The 25,237-nt window shown below is 31.9% G+C and overlaps 1 protein-coding gene across 2 annotated transcripts in view; it reads left to right on the top strand.

Annotated features, from left to right (window-relative positions):
• Nucleotides 1-25,237, top strand: part of LOC127728247 (uncharacterized) — a 125,547-nt gene that overhangs the window by 62,615 nt on the left and 37,695 nt on the right. Inside the window, exon 1 of one of the 2 annotated variants that reach the window (XM_052235518.1) lies at nucleotides 10,252-10,363. The exons of the other annotated variant lie outside the window; for it this stretch is intronic. Within the exon in view, the coding sequence (XP_052091478.1) occupies nucleotides 10,309-10,363 (55 nt within the window). The 5' untranslated portion in view covers nucleotides 10,252-10,308. Of the gene's footprint in view, nucleotides 1-10,251; nucleotides 10,364-25,237 lie in introns of those variants that run through there. 2 annotated transcript variants of the gene reach the window in all.

Genomic DNA, 25,237 nt, shown 5'->3' with positions numbered 1-25,237 from the left:
ATCGTTTTTTGAACCATTAGATTAGGTTCATATCTTTTATTTTCAGACCTCCAATGACATATCCTAAACACCAGAAATTAAATCAGTTTTTTGTATATGATTTAATTGTTACTTACCAAGTCATTGACATTTTTTTATTTCAGAATTTCAAATTTACAAATAACATCAAAGTTTTCGAAAAAAAATCTGTATGTCAACATCTAAACAATTATCATTTTTTTTCAAATACCTACTTTCAAATTTTCTTTCATTTATGTTATGAACTTGTTTGCATTTCCATGTCCTTGAAATCTAAATATAGTTGTTTATTTGACTTATGTAAAGCCAGAAGGTAATTATAACTTTAAAAATTCAGGTACTTTTCAAAAATTAAAACCATGTACTGTTAATATTTTCGACTGTTTAAAGACACCTGCTACAAGCGAAACAACTCCTATCATTTCTACTTGTAAACATATAAAAGGAAAGAGGAGTACGTGTACGACATGTAACATGTTAATCACGACTCCAGATTTCACTAGTAACTTAACAGGAAAAACCTTTTTTACAAAATCTTTTGAGCCTCTGGACTGTTCCACGGACAATGTCGTTTACAGAATTGAATATACTTTGTGTGGACTACTTTATGTTGCTAAAACTCGACAAACTTTGCGTAAAAGGATGAATCAACGCCGGTCTGATAATAAAGATCCGCAATTTAGGGTTCTTTATAACCATTTTAATCAACCGGACCATGATCCTTCTTTATCTATGAAAGTACGCATCATCGAGAAAATTTATCAACACTCCAATAGCCCTATACTAAGTACTCCTTTCCGAAAAGATAGAGTAAATTTCTGGATACGGGAACTAGGTACTGCAATGCCATATGCTTGCAATGATAACATCAAAGGAATAGGAAATTTGTCAAGTCCAGCCTGCAGTGATGTTAATGTAGCGAGCTTATTTAATACTACTTTAAGACACCAGCGTAGTCATTGGCAAAAACATTACCATCGGCCCAATGTAAAAGAAGTCTTTCACATCTAGATCGCCCTCTGGGAGCTTTGATGACTTTCTTTCACATCTTCATCGTCCGCTAGGGTTACATTACATTAGAACTATTCTGCTTTCGTCGCCTGTTAATTTTCTAAAATGTTTGAGAGATTATGCACTTGACAAGGGATGCATAAATACATTTTCTCCAATATACAGACTGGTCAGTATAATTTGTGATGTAGCTCTTTTCCGTCTTTTCAAACCAGTAAGATCGGAACCTTTACATGATGAAAAGAGGAAATTCCTTCCTGTTTAGTTTTCTAATAAAGGAATTGATGCAATCAACATCAGCAACGTTTTTCATCATAAGGAGGTAACATCTAAAATTCCACTTTTTTTCAAAATCAGTCTGTTCCTAATGTATCCTACAGTTACACCAAAACCATTGCACCTAAAGTATTTAACTATTAGCAAGCATTGCAGGACCTTGATTTAGAAGAATACTTAAAAAAACATGTGACTGTTTCCACTCGCCTTATATTTACAGTCCCTCTGGCCATGTTATTACTGGGGAATTAAACATAATTCCACATGAACATCTCCGAATGGAGTTCAGAGAACCCAAACACATCAATTGGAACCATAACTTTAAAATAACTATGGATTCCATTGAGGACTTCTTCGCCAGAGCATGGGCTAAACGAGAAAAAGTTGAACTGGACACTTTGTCAGAATGGGTCAAAACAATTAGGTCTCTGATAAAACGTCGAATTTATAAGTTGAAAAACTGTGTGAATGATCGACCAAAGTCCGTTTTCAGAAACAAAGAAGCTGTGTGTTGTCTATCATCTCCTCACGATAAATGTGTTGTTGCTCCTGTGGACAAAGCTTCAAATAATATTATTTTGTATGTAAATCGTACTACTACGAGTGTCTTGTAAAAGAATTAGGAATGAATGAGAACCCAGGTAATCCCACATATAAAAACATACCATTTGACAAGGATGATATTTTGCCTAATCATAAGTCTTTCGTGGCTTCAATGAACATAACATAGGACAGCAAATCTGAGGACTTACCTTATTTGTATTGGATACCTAAGCTTCACAAAATTCCATACAAACAACAGTACATTGTCGGCTCATCTGCATGTTCTACAAAGGAATTGTCCAATAGATTGATAACAATTCTGTCCGCAGTGAAACAGGATCTTCAGAAATACTGTGACACTGTTTACTCGCGTAGTGGTATTAACCATCTGTGGATTCTAAAAAAAACCTAAAGAATTTCTGGATAATTTTAAATCTCGATCTTTCTCTGAAATTAATTTTATCAAAACTTTTGATTTTTTAACCCTGTATACCACCATTCCCAATGTGATATTCAAAAATCGTCTAAATTAAATAATCCACAACGCTTTTCAAATGGTTGCATACGCTATAAATTTATTACTTTGGGATACCATACGGCATATTTTGTTAATAGTGAATAAAAAGGTAAAACAGGATACACAAAGGAAATAGTGATTAGTATACTGGAGTTTCTTATTGACATAAAATTGAGAATGGAAATGGGGAATGTGTCAAAGAGACAACAACCCGACCAAAGAGCATAAAACAACACCAATGGATCTTCAACACAGCGAGAGAATCCCACATCCGGAGGCGGGCTTCAGCTGGCCCCTAAACAAAAATGTGTACTAGTTCAGTGAAAATGGACGTCACACTAAATTCCAAAACATATAAATGAACTAAAATTAAAAAAGCATACACGACTAACAAAGGCCAGAGGCTCCTGACTTGGGACAGGCGCAAAAATGCGGCGGGGTTAAGCATCTTTTGTGAGATCTCAACCCTCCCCCTATACCTCTAGCCAATGTAGAATAAACAAACACACAGCAATACGCACAGTAAAACTCAATTTAAAAGAAGTTCGAGTCCGATGTCAGAATAGGTAACAGAAGAAACTAAGCAAAATGACAATGATACATAAATTAACAAAGGACTACTAGCAGTTACTGACATGCCAGCTCCAGACATCAATTAAACTGATTGAAAGATAATGTCTTCATCATATGAAAATCAAGCACAATCCATCCCGTTAGGGGTTTAGTATCATACCATCATAAAATATATGAGGAGAACATAACCCGCATCATGCCAACAACTGGTTTTAGAATAAATGTGTTTATTTCCGATGCAAAGATCATATGAGTGAATCAATATTAATTGGTTAGCTTTTAAGGTGACGACATTTTTGTGCTATCTATAGAATATTACTATAAAAGATTGGATGTGAAATACCGGAACATACCTGAACGTATAAGATGTTTGCATGTTCATTTATATTTACGAATGATGACCTTGTACCGATGATAAAATTTAGTAAATGTTTTGACTTGTTTGTGATATCGAAAAACCCTGGTAGAATAATCTTTCAGTAATAGAGAGATTTCTTTCGTTATAATACGTCGTTACATACACGAGCGAATCGAACAAGTTGAGATATATAAACACCATACCCTTGTCACCATCTAGAATTGGATAAATAACATTAGGAAATATAAAATCATCTCTTTTATCGTAAGTTTTGGTATTAAGCTTCCCGTTTAAGATATAGATATCAAGATCAAGGAAAGGGCAGTGTTCTTTGTTAGTATTATCTTTATTTAAAGTCAGTTCAGCAGGATAAACCTCTTTAGTGAACATACTGAAGTCGTCATTATTGAGAGCCAATATATCATCATAACATATTTGTTGCATTTGGAGGTAGACTTTTTCAACAAATTGTCGGCATTCCTATGGGAACGAACTGTGTGCCTCTCATTGCCGACCTCTTCTTATTTTCATATGAGTCAGAGTGCCTTCAGACACTAGTCAAAAACAAGAAGAAGCCGGAGCATTTAATTTCACATTCAGATATATTGATGATGTTCTTTCCATTAACAATCCAAACTTTTCTGATTGGGTTCCATTAATATATCCTCCAGAACTAGAGATAAAAGAAACAAAAGACACGGCTTCCTCCGCCTCATTTTTAGACTTATACTTCGAATTTGACGTAAGCGGTCATCTCAGTACCAGAATCTATGACAAGCGAGACGATTTTGATTTTAAAATTATCAATTTCCCCCACCTTAGAAGCAATATACCAACTTCACCTGCATATGGGATGTACATTTCCCAACTCATTCGGTATTCAAGAGATTGCAGCTGCTAATCAGAATTTATAAAAACGTCCCCAGTGTGCGAGCAGAGGGTTGATGAACCAGGGTTATGTCTCTTCCTTTTTCTAAAAAAGTTCATCGGAAGATACCAAGACCTTGTTGATAAATATTCCGAATCAACTTCAAACATAATACATGGTCTTGAAGTATAGATTCTAGGTACTGACGTTGTTTATCATCTTAATCACGTTTTATAGTGTTCTTTTATTTGTCTTTGTAAATTACTTTACTGTTTAGTCCATTTTGGTAATATCCTTTTGGCGTGGCTCGGTACTTATGCATCCCGCCATTGTGTTGTTGTGCTGTGGTCATTTTTTTTTATTCTTGTCTTTCATTTTTGCTTATGTGCTTTCTTTATATGCCATTTTGTTTTTCTTTGTTGACATATTTGTTTGTTTTTTATAGTGATTAAGATTATAACACAATGTTGACTGCTGTACCCTTAATTTTGACATGTTAACCTATTTTGTCTGTTTGTTTTGTTCACACATTATTGTCAATAAAATGGAATTTTATGCAAATTTCATACAAGTGAGAGGTCTAGCTAGCTATAAAACCAGGTTTTAAATCCACCATTTTCTACATAAGGAAATGCCTGTACCAAGCCAGGAATATGACAGTTGTTTTCCATTCGTTTGATGTGTTTAAGCTTTTGATTTTGCCGTTTGATAAGGGATTTTCCGATTTGAATTTTCCTTGGAGTTCGATATTTTTGTTATTTTACTTTTTATGTGCTAATCATTAAGCATCTTTATTTTTCACCAATCTACAGTAATCACATGATTTTTTGAAACCTTAGAATATCTATTTCTGGAGTAATCAAAAGACTTTTAAAATGTTACAAAATACGAATACGGACATATTGTATATGTTGTCGAACAGCTAATCAATTTAAGGTTCCAAGGAGTATGTATATCAATGATATATCTGGCATATTTGCATAAAATAATTGATAAATATTTTGAATATAGTATAAGGATTTTTCAGTTTCAATCTACTCTCCTTGCGATGATAAAGGATGGTAGAAACTGTACTTGAAGTGTGTTTCTTATTCTAGAAATAGGCGTATTGTTTACCCCTTTTTTATTTCTAAATTATTTTCAATACTGTGGATTCATTAATTGTCGTGGGTACCAATTTTCATGGAATGAAGAAACTTTGTGTTTTCGTGGATATTTGATTTCATGGTTTTACTGTTGTCTGTATTTAAACCTATACAATATTTGTACTTCGTTGTAAATTTGAATTCGTGGTTCACCTGTAACCACGAAATCAACGAAAATTGGTATCTAACGAATAATAATGAATCCACAGTATGCGATATTCGAATATCAACAATATTCATACATTTATTTACACAAAAATCAAGGGATTTTTTTATCTAATTTTTTTCTGTTTTCACGAACTTAAACAAAAAAATGAAAAAGCGTATCGATTTATGAGATGTGAACATTGGTTAACTACTGTTGACTCTACTAATTATTTGAATGTACGTTCTACCTAAAGAGTATGTCCTATCATTGTATAATTTGAAATCAAATTTACTATAATGATCGCAAGTATCCCTTTAAACTCAGTCAGATAAGAAAAAGCATTTGCTGATGGCCATAAAGTGCATCTGTATTTATACATAATTAGCTTCCAAATATGTGCGTTTGGGTGTTCTTGGAGTAAGTGTATCAAAAATGCGCTTCAGATGCACGAACTTTATAAAGTTGTTTTTCTTTACTAGCACTAGGTCGATACAACTGCCGGTGGACTGTTAGCTCCCTGGGTGGTATAATCAGCCAAGTGATGTTGTACTACTTTCTAAAATTCTCCGTTGATAAAAAAAGAAATAACTAAGAATCAAAGATTCCTACTCACACATGCACAGTTGACCTTGCCTGAATTTGGTTATTTTTTTGTGCGAGTTAACGGAGTAATTCATGATGGGATATGAAGGTAAAACAAGGAAACTAGAACAATTGTTTTTTGAATTGCTCGATCTTCAAACTAAGTTTAAGTTTTCACATAAAAACACGGTGATAATATTATTTTCGGTCGTTTCCATTTGTGCCAATTGCCATTTAGTTGCACCAAAACAATTCATTTGCACAACATGCCATATGTTATTTGAGCCAATAATAAAGGATCGTGGTTGCCGAATGTATCTTAAGACTTATACAGGCTATTATATGGTCTAAATGCATATCTTACCTTTTCATCAAATTGTTTTCTGAATAAAAATATTGTTTATACTGATCTTCAAGGATGGAAGTTTTGATTGTTTTAATTTTTTTGTTTGTAGATAATTTCGATTTTTTATTTTTGTTAATCAATGTTTTCTAAAACAATGGTCTAGAACAGTCAAATCAATATTAAAACAATAATAGAAAACCAAAAGATATTGGGTATCTATCCATGACACAAAATCAGCACATGTACAGCTAAAAACATACAAAAAGCAAAGGAAAAGCGCTTTTATTGCTGTTCTTCATCTCAAAGTCACAGTGAGGCCTTCAATACGGAGCAAAAAAACTCTCACCTCACTGCAAGTTTAAGGCGACCCTTAGCACCGGCATGAGCGGAATTATCTCAAGAATAAATACACAATAACTTTTAAAACACAGAGAGTTTACCAGCTTCTTAAGGGTCTGTTCAATATCTCTTATCACGGCCTTTTCTTTATATACTATTTTCTTATTTGCTCCTGGTACCTTGTTTTATTCTCTAAAGTTACAGTAGGACAAAGTTTGCCTTTAAAACATGCTTTTTCTTTTTATATAATTTTCACAGAAACAACCGTGCAAATCCTGTGCATGCAGATTCTTTTATTTCTCATGTTAAGATTTTATTTTCTAAAGCCACGTTGATTAATATGCTGATCTTCGTACTGCATTTAGTTAAAAGTGATTTTTATGCTTTTATTTTGAGATAGCATATATATACATCACTGCCTGGGATGTGTTTTAATTGATTTTAGTCTCTGATGCATGATTGTTTATTTTTAATTGTTTTTGGCTTTTAACTATCTTTCAGTAACTGCGAGTACTCGCAAATCGTACATTCGTGTTAATTTTACCTGTTGACACAAATTGTAATACATTTCTTATTCAATGTTTACTAATTTTGTATTATATCTCGTCTTACTATTTTTGTTTTTGTACCACCTTTGATAATTATTTAGTATGACGAGAAATTCTCACCTCTGTACTCGTACTATGAAAAACAAATTTATTTTGTAAAAAATGTTTCTGTACTCCTAACAACAAAATTATTATATTTAAATTTACCTGTGTACATTACTTTATTTAACGCTATTTTGTCCTAGGTTAAAGTTGTCTTTTTGACATTGATACATATCTTTTATTTATATTGTGTCATATATCAAACTTATTCGTTCAGTGTATATTTACTTGTTTTTGTGTATGTCTTTTTGATCGAGTTAAGCCATTTTAATTGATATTTTGATATATGTCTTTTTATGTTGTACTGATACACCACTGTTTCAGGTTAAGGTGAAGGTTGGCGCCTGTTAAAACGTTTAAACCCGCTGCATTTTTATGCACCTTTCCTAAGTCAGGAGCCTGTTGTTCAGTGGTTGTCGTTTGTTGATGTGGTTCATAAGTGTTTCTCGTTTTTTATATAGATAAGATCGTTGGTTTCCTGTTTGAATTGTTTTACACTAGTCATTTTGGGGTCCTTTATAGCTTGCTGTTCGGTGTGAGCCAAGGCTCCGTGAAGAAGGCCGAACTTTTACCTATAATTGTTTACTTTTTACACATTGTGACTTGGATGGATAGTTGTCTCATTGGCACTCATACCACATCTTCTTATTTATGTGTACTATTCTGCTTCCTGTGTTATTGTATTATTTGTAAATTTTGCATATTGACTTTAAAAAAACTTTTGAAAAACTTGGAGATCTATTATACATATGGGCCCTGACTCTTTAGAATGGAACTTTTTCAGTTTTGAATGTTTCTTTTATAAGAAAAGTGAAAATTTGTGTTAGATCTTGACAACTTTAAAATCTCAAACTGTATATGCCAAGGTTGAGCGTCACTGATGAGTCTTATGTAGACGAAACGCGCGTCTGGCGTATTAAATTATAATCCTTGTACCTTTGATAATTATTTACACCACTGGTTCGATGCCGCTGCTGGTGGACGTTTCGTCCCCGAGGGTATCACCAGCCCAGTAGTCAGCACTTCGGTGTTGACATGAATATCAATTATATGGTCATTTTTATAAATTTCCTGTTACAAAACTTTGAATTTTTTGGAAAACTAAGGATTTTCTTATCCCAGGAATAGATTACCTTAGCCGTATTTGGCACAACTTTTTGGTTTTTGGGTCCTCAAGGCTCTTCAACTTTGAACTTGTTTGGCTTTATAACTATTTTGATCTGAGCGTCACTGATGAGTCTTATGTAGACGAAACGCGCGTCTGGCGTATTAAATTATAATCCTGGTACCTTTGATAACTATTGACATTTATCGTTTGTGATTTTTGCTATATCCATAAAATCATGGCGTCACGGTAATAAAAAGTAAAATAACAAAAATACCGAACTCCAAGGAAAATTCAAATCAGAAAGTCCTTATCAAATGGCAAAATCAAAAGCTCAAACACATCAAACGAATGGAAAACAACTGTCATATTCCTGATTTGGTACCAAAAAAATGATATTGAAGCGATCAATATCGAATTTCATGGCAAAGAATACATTACAAAGCATGACACTTCGCAACTGACAAAGTGTAAATACTTTATTTTGTAGCTCGATATAATTTAGTGTAATTATTCCTTAACGAAATAATGATCTTTGGATTCGCTCATTTTCTCGTAGATTGAATGGAAATACGAAAAGAGAATACGGATAGTAAAGCCGAAATCTTGTAAAGACAAAATTGTAAGAATCAGCTGTAGCGATAGTAAAGTTCAAAGTCTCTGGGTATAGTTTGGTATTGTAAAAAGAAATGCAAGAAAAATGAAAAGAAAAAAATAAATGAAATCAACATTTTACAAATTCCATGCGTCCGAAGCGCTTTTTTGGATTCAACTTCACCAGGAATGCTCCAAGCCGAAAATGTTAAATACAAGAATTATAAGAACAAAAACAGTTGAAGAGCTTTATGACCAAAGAAGATCAAAACTAATCAATAATGTTTTAGGTCCTGGTAAAAAAAAATCAATATTCTGGAGAAAATAATAACTTCAACATTTATTACATACATCTTCACGTTCAGAGGCTCAATCTAGTTTTTATTACAGATGAACAATTGAGATAGTTCTGTTGATATTTTATAATAAAACAATGTAAAGAACAAAAGAAATAAAGGTAGATTTTGAATATTTCAAATTAAATGCGGATGCAATATTTGAAGAGAAAAATAAAATTGATTTGTTTTTGCTACAAAAACATGCAAGAAATAAAAATAATAAGATTGATGTTGCATAATTGATTAGATTTCAAATTATCAAATATCGTTAATTCTGTTTCGTGATCAAAGAAACTGTGGTCGTAGGAGCAAATCAATTTGTATTTTCATTTCAAACATTTCCACTCTATGCATGTTAAATAACCCTTGTAATTACTTTTTGAGGGGTCCATGGCAGCCTGGTGCTAGGAAACATTTCTGCCCTTTTCAAGTAGCTGTCTATAATTCTCGCCTAATTTGTTCTCATCCGATAGATACGTTAAAGATTTGCCATTTGCCATTTATTTTTCCACACAACAATCAGTCATACATCAGTTATGATCAAAGGTTTGACCCTGAAAGATTAAACCTGAAAACTGTAACAACTTCTGCTTCTTTTTATTGACATTACATGATACAAACATTATCAAAAGAAGGGAAATAAACTCATCATTGATAACATATCAATAAAGCAATACAGAAAGTATATACTTTGCTTTAGGTTGCTAACTATAAGTCATTTAAAGTATTAACGTGTTTAATCATACACTCAACGATTAATCTACAGTCGAGCGATCTTTCAATTATTATAGTCAAATGCGATGGTTAGTTTATTAACTATTCATTGACAAACTTATTGAAGTGTGCACATTAACTAATAGACTTCAGATATTTTTTCTTGCCTTTGACAGAGCAAAAATGTACCATCTGATGAAAGTCTTCTTCATCTTTATATCTATTTGCAGATTAAATGGTAAGAAACACTTTAAATTATCATACATAACATTTTATTTTTAACAAATACTAATGAATTTTTTAAATGTTATTTACATTTACTAAAATTGTCGTAATTTGTCTATCTCATACTTTTTGTTAAATAATCATAGTTATGGCATGCATAAAGTATCTTATTTCGTTGATTTTATTAATAACATTCCGCCATAACTCGGTTTCCTTCGTTTAATTAAACACAGGTCAGTTCACACTCACTTTGACAAACGTCGTGTATATTTGATGAGAGTAGAAAAAAGTACAAACCGGCAAAAAAGAATTTGTGGAAACTTTTACTCATAGAATAAAATGAATGTCAAAATTATCATTATAAAACACCAAATCAAATTAATTAGGATCTGAATTTTTTTTAATTAATTCTTAGGAGCCTAAAGCGATAGCAACTTGCAACTCTATTATTCTGAAATGCGATTACGGATATATATCCGAGTAAATCATTGAAAGTAATAAAATAGAATCGGTTCTGAAAACAAATACTAATAAATATTTGAATAAGTTGTGTTTGAGAAAACAAGAATTATGCGTTTGGTGAATTTGTAGGCAAGAGACTAATGATTAGTGGGAGAAATGTAAATTTCAAACTGTTACGAAACATTTAACCATAAATACCATCAAAGAATTCGTATCAGTATCAAGTTTATACAAGAAATTAAGAAAAAAAACCTGTTTTAGTTCAAAAACAAAACAAAGACCAATGTTATCAAAACAAATAGTTGATTTTTTTTTCTCATTCGACATGACAGTTTTTCATGTTTATTGAATATATGAATAATTGTAAAACAAAAAGGGTGAATTTCGAAAAGGAACGAAATATCAAAATGACTTGTTAAATATGAATTTGTGGAGGAGCTTTTAATCATCTATTATAGACATAGAGAGCAGTTTTCTGTTCTTGAAAAGAACTAATAACAAAATATCAATACTAAAAGAAAATATTCAAACAGAATCGAAACATACTCTGTCCATATTAGGTAATGTCTGTCAACTGCTCCAAAAAACCAGGCATTGTGTATATTTACTTCTTGTGTAATCTAAAATGATTCACATTTTATTTGTGTGATACCTGATTACTTGATATAAATTAACGTATATTATCAAAGAGACGCGACGGTGTCATACATGGAGTAGGGTCTGTTAACCCTTCCAATTTTGTGTTATTATAAGTTCGTCTTGCACAGTCTCTAGTATTTTATGTTGTGTTTTGTATACTGTTGATTGTCTTTTTTGTTCGTTTTTCATTTTTTGCAATGGCGTTGTCAGTTTTTCATCGACTTATGGGACATAATTACCTTTACCATGGAATTATTACAATAAGTCATTCATGCTTTTACAAAGAGTAAACATCTGCAATCCATTCCAGGATTTTTTTGTATTTACTTTATAAATCAAAAGCTAAAATTGATTAGATACATCAGTAATACTAAACCAATACTAATGAAAATTATTCTTTAACAATTTACAGCGAAATACAATATCATTACTATATGACGAACAATCTGTTAATCGTTAATTCCGTTTCAACTCTAATTAATTTTAGAAAACGCAAAATTTAATGTTAAAATGGAAAAGTTATAGAAATAAAATTCCCGAACTGACAATATGGAAAGGATATAACAGAATCCTTTGCCAACATTAATGCATACTTCTTTTAAAATGTTAATACGTTTTTACAGATAATAGTAAGTAAATTGAAACAAAAGGGTTATTGCGTGATATTGGTGAATATTGTCCCGAATTGATTTTTTTATATTGAATGGTTACGTTCTGTATAAAATATGTAATTGCTACACAAAACTCATTTTAAATGCAATAAATGTGGTGCGAACGTCTATAATAGACGAAAACTGATGTAAAACATATATATCATGATATATCATTGGACTCTTACTTTGGTTACATTCTGTATGAAATATTATGTTGCTATACAAAAACATTTTAATTGCAATTAATGTGGTGCGAATGTCTATATTAGACGAATGCTGTGTAAAACATAGTACGGTAGAGTCCACCATCAATTCCTTTAGATGTTTTTTGTTATCTGTCAACCATGTTATAAGTCAAATGTTATTATTATACTTAAACTCTTAGCAGTGCATCAATTTCAAAATGGAAAGATATGAGAAACGAATATAAAGTAATTGATGATTGACTCCTTAGTTTTATAGCAAATTCACGTGTAAAAAGCAAAATAACAAAAATACCGAACTACAAGGAAAATTTAAAACGGGAAGTCCCTTATCAACTTATTTGCCGCACATATATTGTGTGATTAAGAGGAAAAAAACCAAGGAAAATTTAAAACGGAAAGTCCCTTATCAACTTACTTGCCGCACATATATTGTGTGATTAAGAGAAAAAAAACTTTATATTTAAATATTATGAAACAACCTCTCAATCTCTTTCTCACCCAAGAGCCCTTTCACATCATGAGATGTCTTGCTCGGTTTTTTTTTTTGTGTCATGTAGATTGAATATACATTTCCACCAGAGACAACACGCTTTCAAAAATGAAAAAAAGAACATACCACATAGCATGCTATACGTCCGACGTGACCAAAGTTAAACAATCGAAACAAGAAAACTAACGGCCTGATTTATGAACAAAAAAATAAACGATAGTATACACATATATTTAGGTATAACTGTGATGGCAGACAGTTGGCACTATGCAATAATCAACACCTGTTATCCTTCAAATTGAACATCTGAGTTCAACTCCTTATTTTTCAAAGTGTGTTTTGCCTTTGCTTTCGTTTTCTGTGATGTGTTTATGGTATTTCGTTTGTCAATTTCTGTTTTGTTCTTATCGGTAGCAGTCTTGTCTGTCCTTTGTTCAGAAAGATTAGGTTCAAAATCAAACCTCCATTTTGGGGATTTAAGTTGCTTAGTCTACGGTTTTTAGTGGGGTTTTTTTAACTGTTGTTAGTATGTTAGTTTTTCTTTTTTATTTGAATACGGTATTGTCTGTGTTTTTTTGGCAAATGGTTTTTGACTCCCTCATTGGTGTATTCGTCCCTTTTGTTAGGGAAAAAATTAGATCATTGAAATGATTCATAGGAAAGATTTGGGCACAATTCTTTTAGATGCTTTCCTTATATTTATAATACATTTATTATAAATAATTATTTTCATTTTCTTAGTGGCAACATTCCATTGGCTTTATCAGTGATTTTACATTTCTTAGTTGGATCGGTTTGCTTGTATTTGTGATATGTCGCTTAGTTGTTGTTTGTCGTTTTGTTCTTGAATGAAGTCCAAATCGCCTACATCGATTAAAGCAACTTTAGGTCACCGTAACAACAAAAAATGATACTTCAAATTAAATTTCAAAGAAGGAAATATGGTAAGAAACATCGCTTAGCCCCTCAAATTGTGGAAATAATAATGTTTTTTTTCAAGTCTTTCAAATTATGTTATTATATTGATACATCAACAGTTTATTATAATTTGAAAATTTTAAATCAGAAAGATCCCTTGTGATGTCTCTTTGACGTCTTAGATATGTACGAAATTTATAGATTTGATCTTAAATGGCCATTTCACGCATATTTTTGGCTCAAATTATATATATATATGAAACAGCTTTATTTTACACACATTAGCATCCTTGCAAAATACATTTTATTTACAGTTTTTTTCTGTTTTGCAATGAATGTAAGAAGTTTGAGGCCCAAATGTCAAAATGTAATACAAAATTCAAAAATATATGATACTGTTGTTTTATCAAAATCTGATGGATGTTATTTGCATTTGGTAGATTTAATATTACTTAATGATTTTCGAATCCAAAGGGACAAAAAGTGGCCTTATCATACCTTCTCCTTTAATTCGAGCATTATACAAAATAGTGAAAGTCTTTCTGTTCTTTTCATGACATTACTATGTAAATTCTACCCGAAAGTACAACGAGCAATATCATAGTGTAAGATGGCGTTATTTCTATATAAGAAGATTAAGACTTTCGAGTTTAACTGATATTCTTTGATATCCCGAATATTCTTTAGATTTTGCTTGGTATTAGATTGTTTTACTGGAAACAGTGTTTTTGTTGTCTTAGCTTTCGATATGATAATGTTAAAAAGTAAAATAACAAAAATACCGAACTCCAAGGAAAATTCAAAACGGAAAGTCCCTAATCAAATGGCAAAATCAAAAGCTCAAACACATCAAACGAATTGAAAACAAATGTCATATTCCTGACTTGGCACAGGCATTTCCTTATGTAGAAAATGGTGGATTTAACCTGGTTTAATAGCTAGCTTAACCTCTCACTTGTATGACAGTCGCATAGAATTCCATTATATTGACAACAATGTACGTGTGAACAAAACAAACAGACATAGCAGGTAAAAAAAGTCTAAAATAGGGGTACAGCAGTCAACATTGTGTTATAATCTTAATCACTATAAAACAAACAAATATTTTAACAAAGTGCTTTTTCTCAGTTGGTTTTAATCCAATTTTCTTAAATGCACCTTTCCTGTTCTATTAAAAAGTCCATATAAATTAGTATAATCTTCCCACATGTAAATGTACATGATCCAAGTCAGGAACCTTATCAGTGGAATTCTGAAAATACTTTTTAAAAAGTTTGGTGAACTAGATTTTTTAAAGTAGGATCTACTTACCCTTCCGAAGCAACAGAGATCACCTCTGGTTTTTTTGGTAGGGTTCGTGTTGCTCAGGTTTTAATTTTCAATGTTGTGTTTTGAATACTGTTGTTTGTCTTTTGGTTGTTTTTCGTTTTTTGCCATATCATTATTAATTTATTTTTGATTTTTTGAGTTTGTATATCCATTTGGTATCTTTCGCCTCTCTTGTATAAATCCAGAGTGATTTAGGTTTTGTAGTGCAGTATGGACACTTATCCAGAATACCGTACGTTCATCACATTTCAATAGTGTGGTTTTCCTAATAATACTTCAGAAATTAAAAAAAGAAATTATTTCGTCTTTAAACCATGATCACGTACGATACCATTTAGTTGTTTACATCCACGTGCTTTGATCTCTGGTGGAAACTTGTTTCATTGGCAATCATACCACTTCTCCTTATTTTAGTATCTTTATGTTAAAATTACATCAACATTTTTTCAACATTCATTTGTGCAACAGGCTCGGATGAAATAGAATAATACTCTTCAGATCAAATACGAAAGTCTAAGAAAATGAATTTACAGTTCACATTTCCTTAGAATAGCTGTTCAATTACAATAAAAAGTATCTATGTTGTTCTAAAAAGTTATTTAATGTGAAAACATAGTGTACTATTATAAATGCGATATAAAACGGTTGAAAAAGAGACGCGAAGGATACCAAAGGGACAATCAAACTCATAAGTTGAAAATAAACTGTACCATAATACCACTGTCCCAGGTTAGGGGGAGGGTTGGGATCTCGCTAACATGTTTATCCCCGCCACATTCTGTTTGTATGTGCCTGTCCCAAGTCAGGAGCCTGTAACGCAGTGATTGGTGATTGTCGTTTGTTGATTTGTTACATATTTGTTTTGCGTTTATTTTTTTTTTTTTTGTACATAAATTAGGCCGTTAGTTTTCTCGTTTGGATTGTCTTACATTTGTCATTTCGGGCCTTTTATAGCTGACTATGCGGTATTGGCTTTGCTCATTGTTGAAGGCCGTACGGTGACCAATAGTTATTAATTTCTGTGTCATTTGGTCTCTTGTGAAGAGTTGTCTCATTGGCAATCATACCACATCTTCTTTTTTATATTGACAACGCCATGGCTAAAAAGAAAAAGGCAAACAAACAACAGTACATAAAACACAACATTGAAAATATTTTTTTCTAAAATAGAATTTTGTAAAGATTTGTCAAGGTTAATAATGTTCATAAATAGTTTAATCACATTTACCTCTGGTTGGTTTTTTTATTATTATTTATTTATTTATTCTTTGTTGTGTAAAGAAACGTTGTGGTGTGATGTTTAGAATTTCTGTTGATTTGGGTCAAGGTGTTCGTATTTTAATCAATAGCTGTTCAGAAGATTTTATGTGGTGGTCGAGGTACCGAGTAACGATGCTGATGTAGGTGGCTTAAACAATAGAGAATTTAAAAGAAGGAAAAGATGTGGCATAACAGATTCAGCAACATTAACTGAAAGTAATTTATTAAATTTCTCAGTATTTATATTTTTTAAAGCACTGCTTCGAGTTAGTCGATTTTGTTTTGAATTACTGAACAGCTAGAGTGTAAGCAATATAGCACGACTAGTATTTCAATCAATGATGAAAATATATTATTTAAAGCGTCGTATTGCTTTTCAAATTACAGTCATAAATTGAGTATGGCATTTTAACTAACCTTTTTAGTTTCTTTATTCAGTTGAAAAATAACATTTGAATTTTTTATATAGATTCACATTGTATGAACACACATTTTTTAAAACTTGTTTAATAATTTAGTTTTTTGATATGTCGATTTTCATTGAAAGTTATTTGATTTTTTAAGTTCAAAACAATCTCTGATCTTAGCCGTATACAGTGGGATATCCAGTGAACGAAAACAAAAGAAAATTCACTCTTCTTATGATAGAGTCGAGAAGTCAATAATTAAACAATACCGATGACGATACTGATCAAAAGTTATTTCTAAATAATAATTGTACATTTTAAAGAAATTATTTGTTAAACTGTGTTATTAGAAATATACATGCAAATACACGATGTTTTATGTACAGTATTTATCGAGATAATTGCTATAGAAGCTTGTAAAACTGAAATTTAAAAACTGCCAATCTTTGCTGCATATTGATAAAAAAAAAGTGGAAAAAATCATGTACATACAAAATCGAAAGATCTTTCGGGTCACCAATTGTCTGAGCATTCCAAAAAGTCCTTAGCATGTTACAATTTCCCAAAGTATGCTTATTTTTTCACACCTAAGTTTTCGAGCACACCGGTCTGCTCTTGTCACATGTACATTCAATAGAGAACTGTTGTCCTTTCGTGAATATAAAAATTTGAAAGTATGTCTGTGCAGGTTAAAAACAAGTTTTATAAAGTATGTATCTTTCTACTATTCTGTATACAATTTTAAGAAAAGGTCGTCTCGAGTTTTATACAAGTATTTGCAGTCTCCTCGATTTATTCACATTCAATGTTTACATCGAGATAAGGTCTGTTTGATTTTGCTTAGTGCTTTCAAACATTTTGTAGCCCATCAAACTACATCAATCAATTTGTGCTCTAGCGTCTTTAGGATTTTATTCCTTTCATAATTAGAATACCAGATGATATATAAAAAAATACATTAATTATTAAAAAGTTCAAAATATATGTTGAAAGAGTAATGTTTTTGCGATCTTTGATTACTAAAATAATTGCTACAATTTCACAAAGAAATAACATGGAAAATTATTTACAAGCAAGATCAATTTTTAAGAACGGTTATCCTATATAGTTGTTTAAAAAAAAAATTAAAAGTAAAAGATTGTTATAAGAAAACTGTTACAAAAGAATAGGAGTCAAAAATTAGAATACTATAATGGGAGAAAATGTTTTACAATTTGATAAGTAGTATTATGAGGAATTTTGATATAGATGAAAAAGAAGTGTACATGCATAATGTAAGAGCAAATATGAATGTTTTATAAATATGATTGTAGAACACTGCATGCTAACTGGTAGAGTGAGAGACCCATATTCGCCGCATAATTCGTTCATTTCCACTTACATCCGACCTACATTCGAATATTTGGAACTTTTTATGAAGGTTTCAGAAATTTAACTATATGAAAAAAATGTTTGATTAAGAAATTATCTTCAAAACATTGGTTAATTGTTCTAAAAACGAACGCAAACTAAAGAGGAAATCAAGTTGTTCGTGTACTATGGGGGACACATTTTCGCCGCAATGTATGATATGACAATCCTCATTATCCTGGTATATTATAAAAACGAATGTTTGCAATTACATGAATAAGCTTCAGAGATCATTCCTATACGATTTTTCTCACAAATATTTACTTTAAGACTGCGCATGATTGCCATATAAATCTTACATAATTGCCAAAATCATTTAAAAACACCTGCGTATTTCTCAATATGTGCGAATAACCTTGGAAATGGGGTAAAGAGGAATATCAACAGATGTAACATAACAAACAGCCTTTACCATCTATTTAGGCAAGTATTTGGTAAAGGCACACAAATTTTACAGAAAAAATAGCAAAACGGCGAAAATGTGTCCAAGGCGAATACGCGCCACCCACTCTAACTTAATTTCAAAAGAGCCAATCTTTACTGCATATCAATCGATCCCTTTGGAATTTTTTTCCCTGACTTTTTCTGATCTAGCTGTATATATATACGAAAAATTAGCATGTTCCAGAATGATACTCCTGGAATTTATTCGCATAGCATCATTTTAAACCAATTTAAAACCAAGCTTCTATAGCCTGCTGTACTCGTCGTTTGCTACTTAAGGAGGAAAATGATAACATTGAGTTGAAGTTTTGTTTTTATTTCAATTTATTTCTAATTTTACTATTTACCAGAACGTTTTTCCGTGGATCCATAATTGATTGCTAAAATGGGACAAACATTGAGAAGATCTAGTTTTCAGTGTTTACAGGGGAGGTAATATTTTGTCACTAGATTTCACACTGTATATATGTTACAGTACATGTATATAATTAGTGAATATGTATAATCCCTGAAATTTTCAGGGATTATGTATAATCACTGGTAACTTTAGTGATTGTATTTAATTACTAAAATTTTCAGGAATTATGCATAATCACTAGAAAAAATGTCAGAAATTATACTTAATAACTGGAATGAAGAGACAGTGAATAAAACTTAAATAATGTATTCTATAAAATCATATCTAACATCTTTAAAAACATAAATATTAAAATTTTAAGCACACTATTCTTATACAAATTATTCAATTTTACAAACTACCGATAACAGATTCGGCAACATTAACTGAAAGTAATTTATTTAATTTCTCTATATTTGTATTTTTTAAAGCACTACTTCGAGTTAGTCGATTTTGTTTTGAATTACTTAACAGCTAGAGTGTAAGCAATATAGCACTATTAGTATTTCAATCAATGATGAAAATATATTATTTAAAGCGTCATATTTTACATCGCGATGACCGTAAGGGCATTCCGATGTATTTCTATCGCCTAGATTTCTATTACGTAACTTTCGTTTTGGGTTTGTGACCGATCTATAAACATAATAAATACGCGGATATTAACGAGTGCAAACTAACATTCCTTATCGTTTGTTAGAAATACATCTCTTCAATGAATACTGATAAAAATATTTTTGTTTAGAACATAAATTAATAATATGAAAATGTTTTGTCGTTAGAAATCTATATATATATATATATATATATATATATAAGTCTAGAGATTTGCACAACGATACTAATATAAGATGGTATTATACGAAGATGTTGTTAATAAATCGTGTTGACAAATATTTCGGCTTAACAAATAGCCTTCTTCGGTGTCAATTATTTTAACAATACTGATAATATGTATAAAAATAGCTCAATAATACAAGTAAGTTTTGGTCTATTGATTTAATCCGAAATCCTGAACATCATAATATAAAACAAAACTCAATACTCAAATATACGTGACTGTGTATATTCACAACCCAAAATGAGTGAAAAATAAAACTTAGTATTTTTTATTGATGCCGTTTGGATGATGTACATTTAGTTCCTTTATCCAAAAGCTTTCCCGAACCTGTCGCTGGGCATCACTCCAGTGAATGTTCTGTTCAATCACTAGGATCTTCATGCGGTTAAAGTCATCAAGTGTGTGACCAGACTGTCTGAAATGCTGAGAAACTGGGAGAAGTGGCTTCTTAGAGATATCACTCCTATGGCCATTGAGGCGTTTGTGGAAAGGCTGCTTTGACTCACCAACATATTGGAGGCCACAAACCGAACATTCTAGAATGTAAATAACATTCATACTTTTGCAGTTAACATTGCAAAATATCTTATAGTTATTTTCGGTTGCCTTACTGTGAAAAGTTGATGAGTGATGCATCTGTAGGCAGCATTTGCAGCGTTTTTCATCACACGAACGACATTCTCCAGAAGTACTTCTATTATCAGACACTTCAGCCCGCACCAGCAGGTTACGCAGACTATTGGGTTGCCTAAAAGCTATCATGGGAGGCTCTGGAAAAATCTTGGATAGTTTGGAATTCTTTTCAACTGTTTTCCAATGCTCACGAATGACACCGAAGCTGTTTTTGAGAGATGGGTGGTAAGTAAGAACACATGGAGTCCTTTTATTTTTATTTTTATTTTTGTATTCTAACAGTTTACTCCTTGGAATAGTTTCCGCTTTCTGAAAGCCTTTTTGGATAGTTTTGTGTTTGTAGCCCCTTCTCTTGAAGCGGGTTTCGAGTTGACGTAGTTGTTTTTTAGTTGTTTCTGAGTTGGAACATATTCGCTTGACTCTGAGTGCCTGACTGTACGGGATGCTCTTAGTACAATGAGCAGGATGGCAACTTTTAGGGGACAGATATTGGTGAGTGTCAGTAGGCTTAGAATATAGATCAGTGGATATGATGCCATCTGTGAGCGAGCTGGAGGTATCGAGGAAGGTGATTTTGGATTTAGATTTCTCATGAGTAAATTTGATACTTGGATGTATGTTGTTAGCATGAGTGATGAATGTATCTAAATCCTCGTCACTTTTATTCCATTTCATATCCACATCATCTATAAATCTAAACCAGGAAAGCGGTTTTTCGATGGAAGATTCAAGGAGTTGTTTTTCTAATTTGCCCATAAATATGTTGGCATATGATGGAGCCATTTTGGTGCCCATAGCAGTTCCATTAACTTGCAGATAATGGTCTCCATCAAAAGTGAAGTTGTTGTTTTTGAGTACCAGCGTGAGCATTTTGACCAGGCATTCAGTAGGTGGATATTTCACTGGTCGGGAATTCCAAACTTCTTTACATGCATCAATGCCATCTGCATGTGGAATATTCGTGTAGAGGGAGGTGACGTCCATAGAGACAAGTGTCGTGGAGTGGATTTAAGGCCTGCAATTTTCTAAGATAATCGGTAGTATCTTTGATGTGAGATGGTAAGTCCTCAACATGTTGACGAAGATGGAAGTCAACGAATTCCGATATTTTTTCCGTCGGATGACCGTTCGCTGAAACTATAGGTCTTCCTGGGTTGTTGGCCTTATGAATTTTAGGTAAAAGATAAAATCTGCCCGGTTTTGGATTTTCTGGTTTCAAATATTCTAGAATCTTTTCATCGATGAAACCATCGTTGTGCATTTCTACCAAACTATCAGTTATTTCTCTGCTAAAAGATGTTGTAGGATCAGAGTCTAGTTTTTGGTAGAACCTTGCATCGCCAAGTTGTCGTTCAGCCTCTTGAATATAGGCAGATTTATCCATGACAACCACTGCACTGCCTTTGTCTGCAGGTTTAATGACGATATTGTCGTTAGATCGTAAGTTTTTCAGTGCAGTTCGTTCTTCATTGGTAAGATTGTCAAAAGGTTTATTGTTATTTCTAGTATTTCTAATAATGTCCGACTTAAAATTGTCAATAAATGATTCCAAGGTGGCATTTTTGCTCGGTTTAGGGATCCAAGTACTCTTTTTTATAAATTTGTAGTTGTTTTCAGTTGCTTTCAGAAAGCGGAAACTATTCCAAGGAGTAAACTGTTAGAATACAAAAATAAAAATAAAAATAAAAGGACTCCATGTGTTCTTACTTACCACCCATCTCTCAAAAACAGCTTCGGTGTCATTCGTGAGCATTGGAAAACAGTTGAAAAGAATTCCAAACTATCCAAGATTTTTCCAGAGCCTCCCATGATAGCTTTTAGGCAACCCAATAGTCTGCGTAACCTGCTGGTGCGGGCTGAAGTGTCTGATAATAGAAGTACTTCTGGAGAATGTCGTTCGTGTGATGAAAAACGCTGCAAATGCTGCCTACAGATGCATCACTCATCAACTTTTCACAGTAAGGCAACCGAAAATAACTATAAGATATTTTGCAATGTTAACTGCAAAAGTATGAATGTTATTTACATTCTAGAATGTTCGGTTTGTGGCCTCCAATATGTTGGTGAGTCAAAGCAGCCTTTCCACAAACGCCTCAATGGCCATAGGAGTGATATCTCTAAGAAGCCACTTCTCCCAGTTTCTCAGCATTTCAGACAGTCTGGTCACACACTTGATGACTTTAACCGCATGAAGATCCTAGTGATTGAACAGAACATTCACTGGAGTGATGCCCAGCGACAGGTTCGGGAAAGCTTTTGGATAAAGGAACTAAATGTACATCATCCAAACGGCATCAATAAAAAATACTAAGTTTTATTTTTCACTCATTTTGGGTTGTGAATATACACAGTCACGTAGATTTGAGTATTGAGTTTTGTTTTATATTATGATGTTCAGGATTTTGGATTAAATCAATAGACCAAAACTTACTTGTATTATTGAGCTATTTTTATACATATTATCAGTATTGTTAAAATAATTGACACCGAAGAAGGCTATTTGTTAAGCCGAAATATTTGTCAACACGATTTATTAACAACATCTTCGTATAATACCATCTTATATTAGTATCGTTGTGCAAATCTCTAGACTTATATAATTTTTTCCTTATCTGCACAGTATCGTCTATTCTAGACGATCCGGTACATAGTAAATTTGCTGGTTGGTCCTTTTTATAGACTTCTATATATATATATATATATATATATATATATAAGTGCCTAAGAATGTAACTTTAACACACTATTGAGTGTTATAAAATTAGTTGTTATATTTTATATCATTCACATATAGATCTGTACATTAACCTCAGTTTCAGGTATAGAGATGTGATTTTTTTTCTGTGACAAGTGCTTTTGACCATCCACAAGAACTTGCGGTCATCCGATGTTCAGTACTTCAGTACTTTGATTCAAATTACAGTCATAAATTGAGTATGGCATTTTAACTAACCTTTTTAGTTTGCTTATTCAGTTGAAACATAACATTTGAAATTTTGATATATATTCACATTGTTTGAAAACACATTTTTTTAAACCTGTTTAACAATTTAGTTTTTTGAGATGGTGATTTTCATCGAAGATTATTTTATTCTTTAAGTTCAAATCAATCTCTGATCTTAGCCGTATATATGTTACAGTACATGTATATTATTAGGGAATATGTATAATCACTGGTAACTTTAGTGGTTGTATATAATTACAAAATTTTCAGGAATTATGCATAATCACTAGAAAAATGTCAGGAATTATCCATAATAACTGAAATGAAGAGACAATGAATAAAACTTAAATAATTTATTCTATAAAATCGTATTTAACATCTTTAAAAATATAAATATTAAAATTTTAAGCACACTATTCTTATACAAATTATTTAATTTTACAAACTACATTGATCTACTATGGGTTTACAAACTACATTGATCTACTATGAGGTTCTTTTCTTTATTCTTTAAATTTTTATATCATTTTTCTCTATTCTTTATTTATTTTGCCCATTATCCTCTTTTCTTATATTCTAACATCCCATTATTCTGTATTCTTCATCTTTTTTGTATATTTTTCTTTTTTCTTTATTTTTTTTGTCCATTTTACTTTTAACCCCATCCAGACCCTCTACTATTGAACATTTGCACGACTGTTTGTTTTTGTTTTTTAATCAACAACAAAAAACAAAAACAAAAAACTTAGCCTTCACATTCTAGTTTTGAATCTGATTTTACTGCACGTTGAAGAGCACTTAAGTATTCCTCAGAAACATCTGAAGGTGTTAAGAAGGTTAAGCAGACACCTCAAATTGATTCCTTTTGTATTATCTGAGAAAGATTTCATTCATGGTTCGTAGCCAGGCATTATCATTTTCAGTCCTTTTATGAACAATGGCCATTATATTTTTTTGGTCTCCTTTTCCACGATCAACATGCGGAATCGGTATCATAACATTACAGCCAATTATGGCCTCCTCAAAAATTTTGTTCAATCTGTCAAGCATGTGTTCTGTTTAAGTTTCTGTACCTTTAGTTGCATTTCTTAATTTGTTTTAATTCCTTGTTCTATGGAACAAAGAAAACATAAAATAGATGTTCAATAACGTTCATCCCCTTTCTTTTACACCAAATTACATGATATGTGCATTTATGTTGGAATTATTAATTTCAATTGTAAATTGTTTTTTTTTATGAGTTAATGTGGTTCAACGTATAGAATATCCCCGGAAATTTTTTGACTTTAATGAGATTCGATAAATGGACAGGCAATGAAAACTGTCCACGTATAACATAAAGGGGTAATACGTATGATTTATTTGTCTATATTTGATTTATTTTTATCAAATATAAGATCTTTGTATTATTTATATTCCCTGAAATTATTTCAGGGAATTTGTAAAATGATTCTTAAAATTTGCATATGTAAAATCACTGGTCATTTTCAGGGATTATATATAATCACTAATGATTTTAGTGATTATGGAAAATCCCAGAAAAATCAGGGTTTCTACATAATCCCTGATTATACAAATTCACTTTAACATAAATTCATCTTAGCTATTCACACATGCGAATTAAGCAAATTGTATATTTGATTAAATAGATTCCCACTTAAGAAATTCTACCACACTCTTCTAGTTTGATACCTGCATACCTTTTGGTGACATCACCCATAAATGGATGTTTTCATGCCGTCGACGTTGTATTGATTTCAACACTGCATGGATTTTTGACATTTTCATGTGACTTTTGTGTGTAAAGTGAACTGAAGCATTATCAAACGTCATATTTTATCTCTTAAAAAGAAA

Source organism: Mytilus californianus, unplaced genomic scaffold (genome assembly GCF_021869535.1).
Source record: "Mytilus californianus isolate M0D057914Y unplaced genomic scaffold, xbMytCali1.0.p SCAF_2, whole genome shotgun sequence".
NCBI classification, from domain to species: domain Eukaryota; kingdom Metazoa; phylum Mollusca; class Bivalvia; order Mytilida; family Mytilidae; genus Mytilus; species Mytilus californianus.
This window is presented reverse-complemented; position numbering and strand designations above follow the sequence as displayed.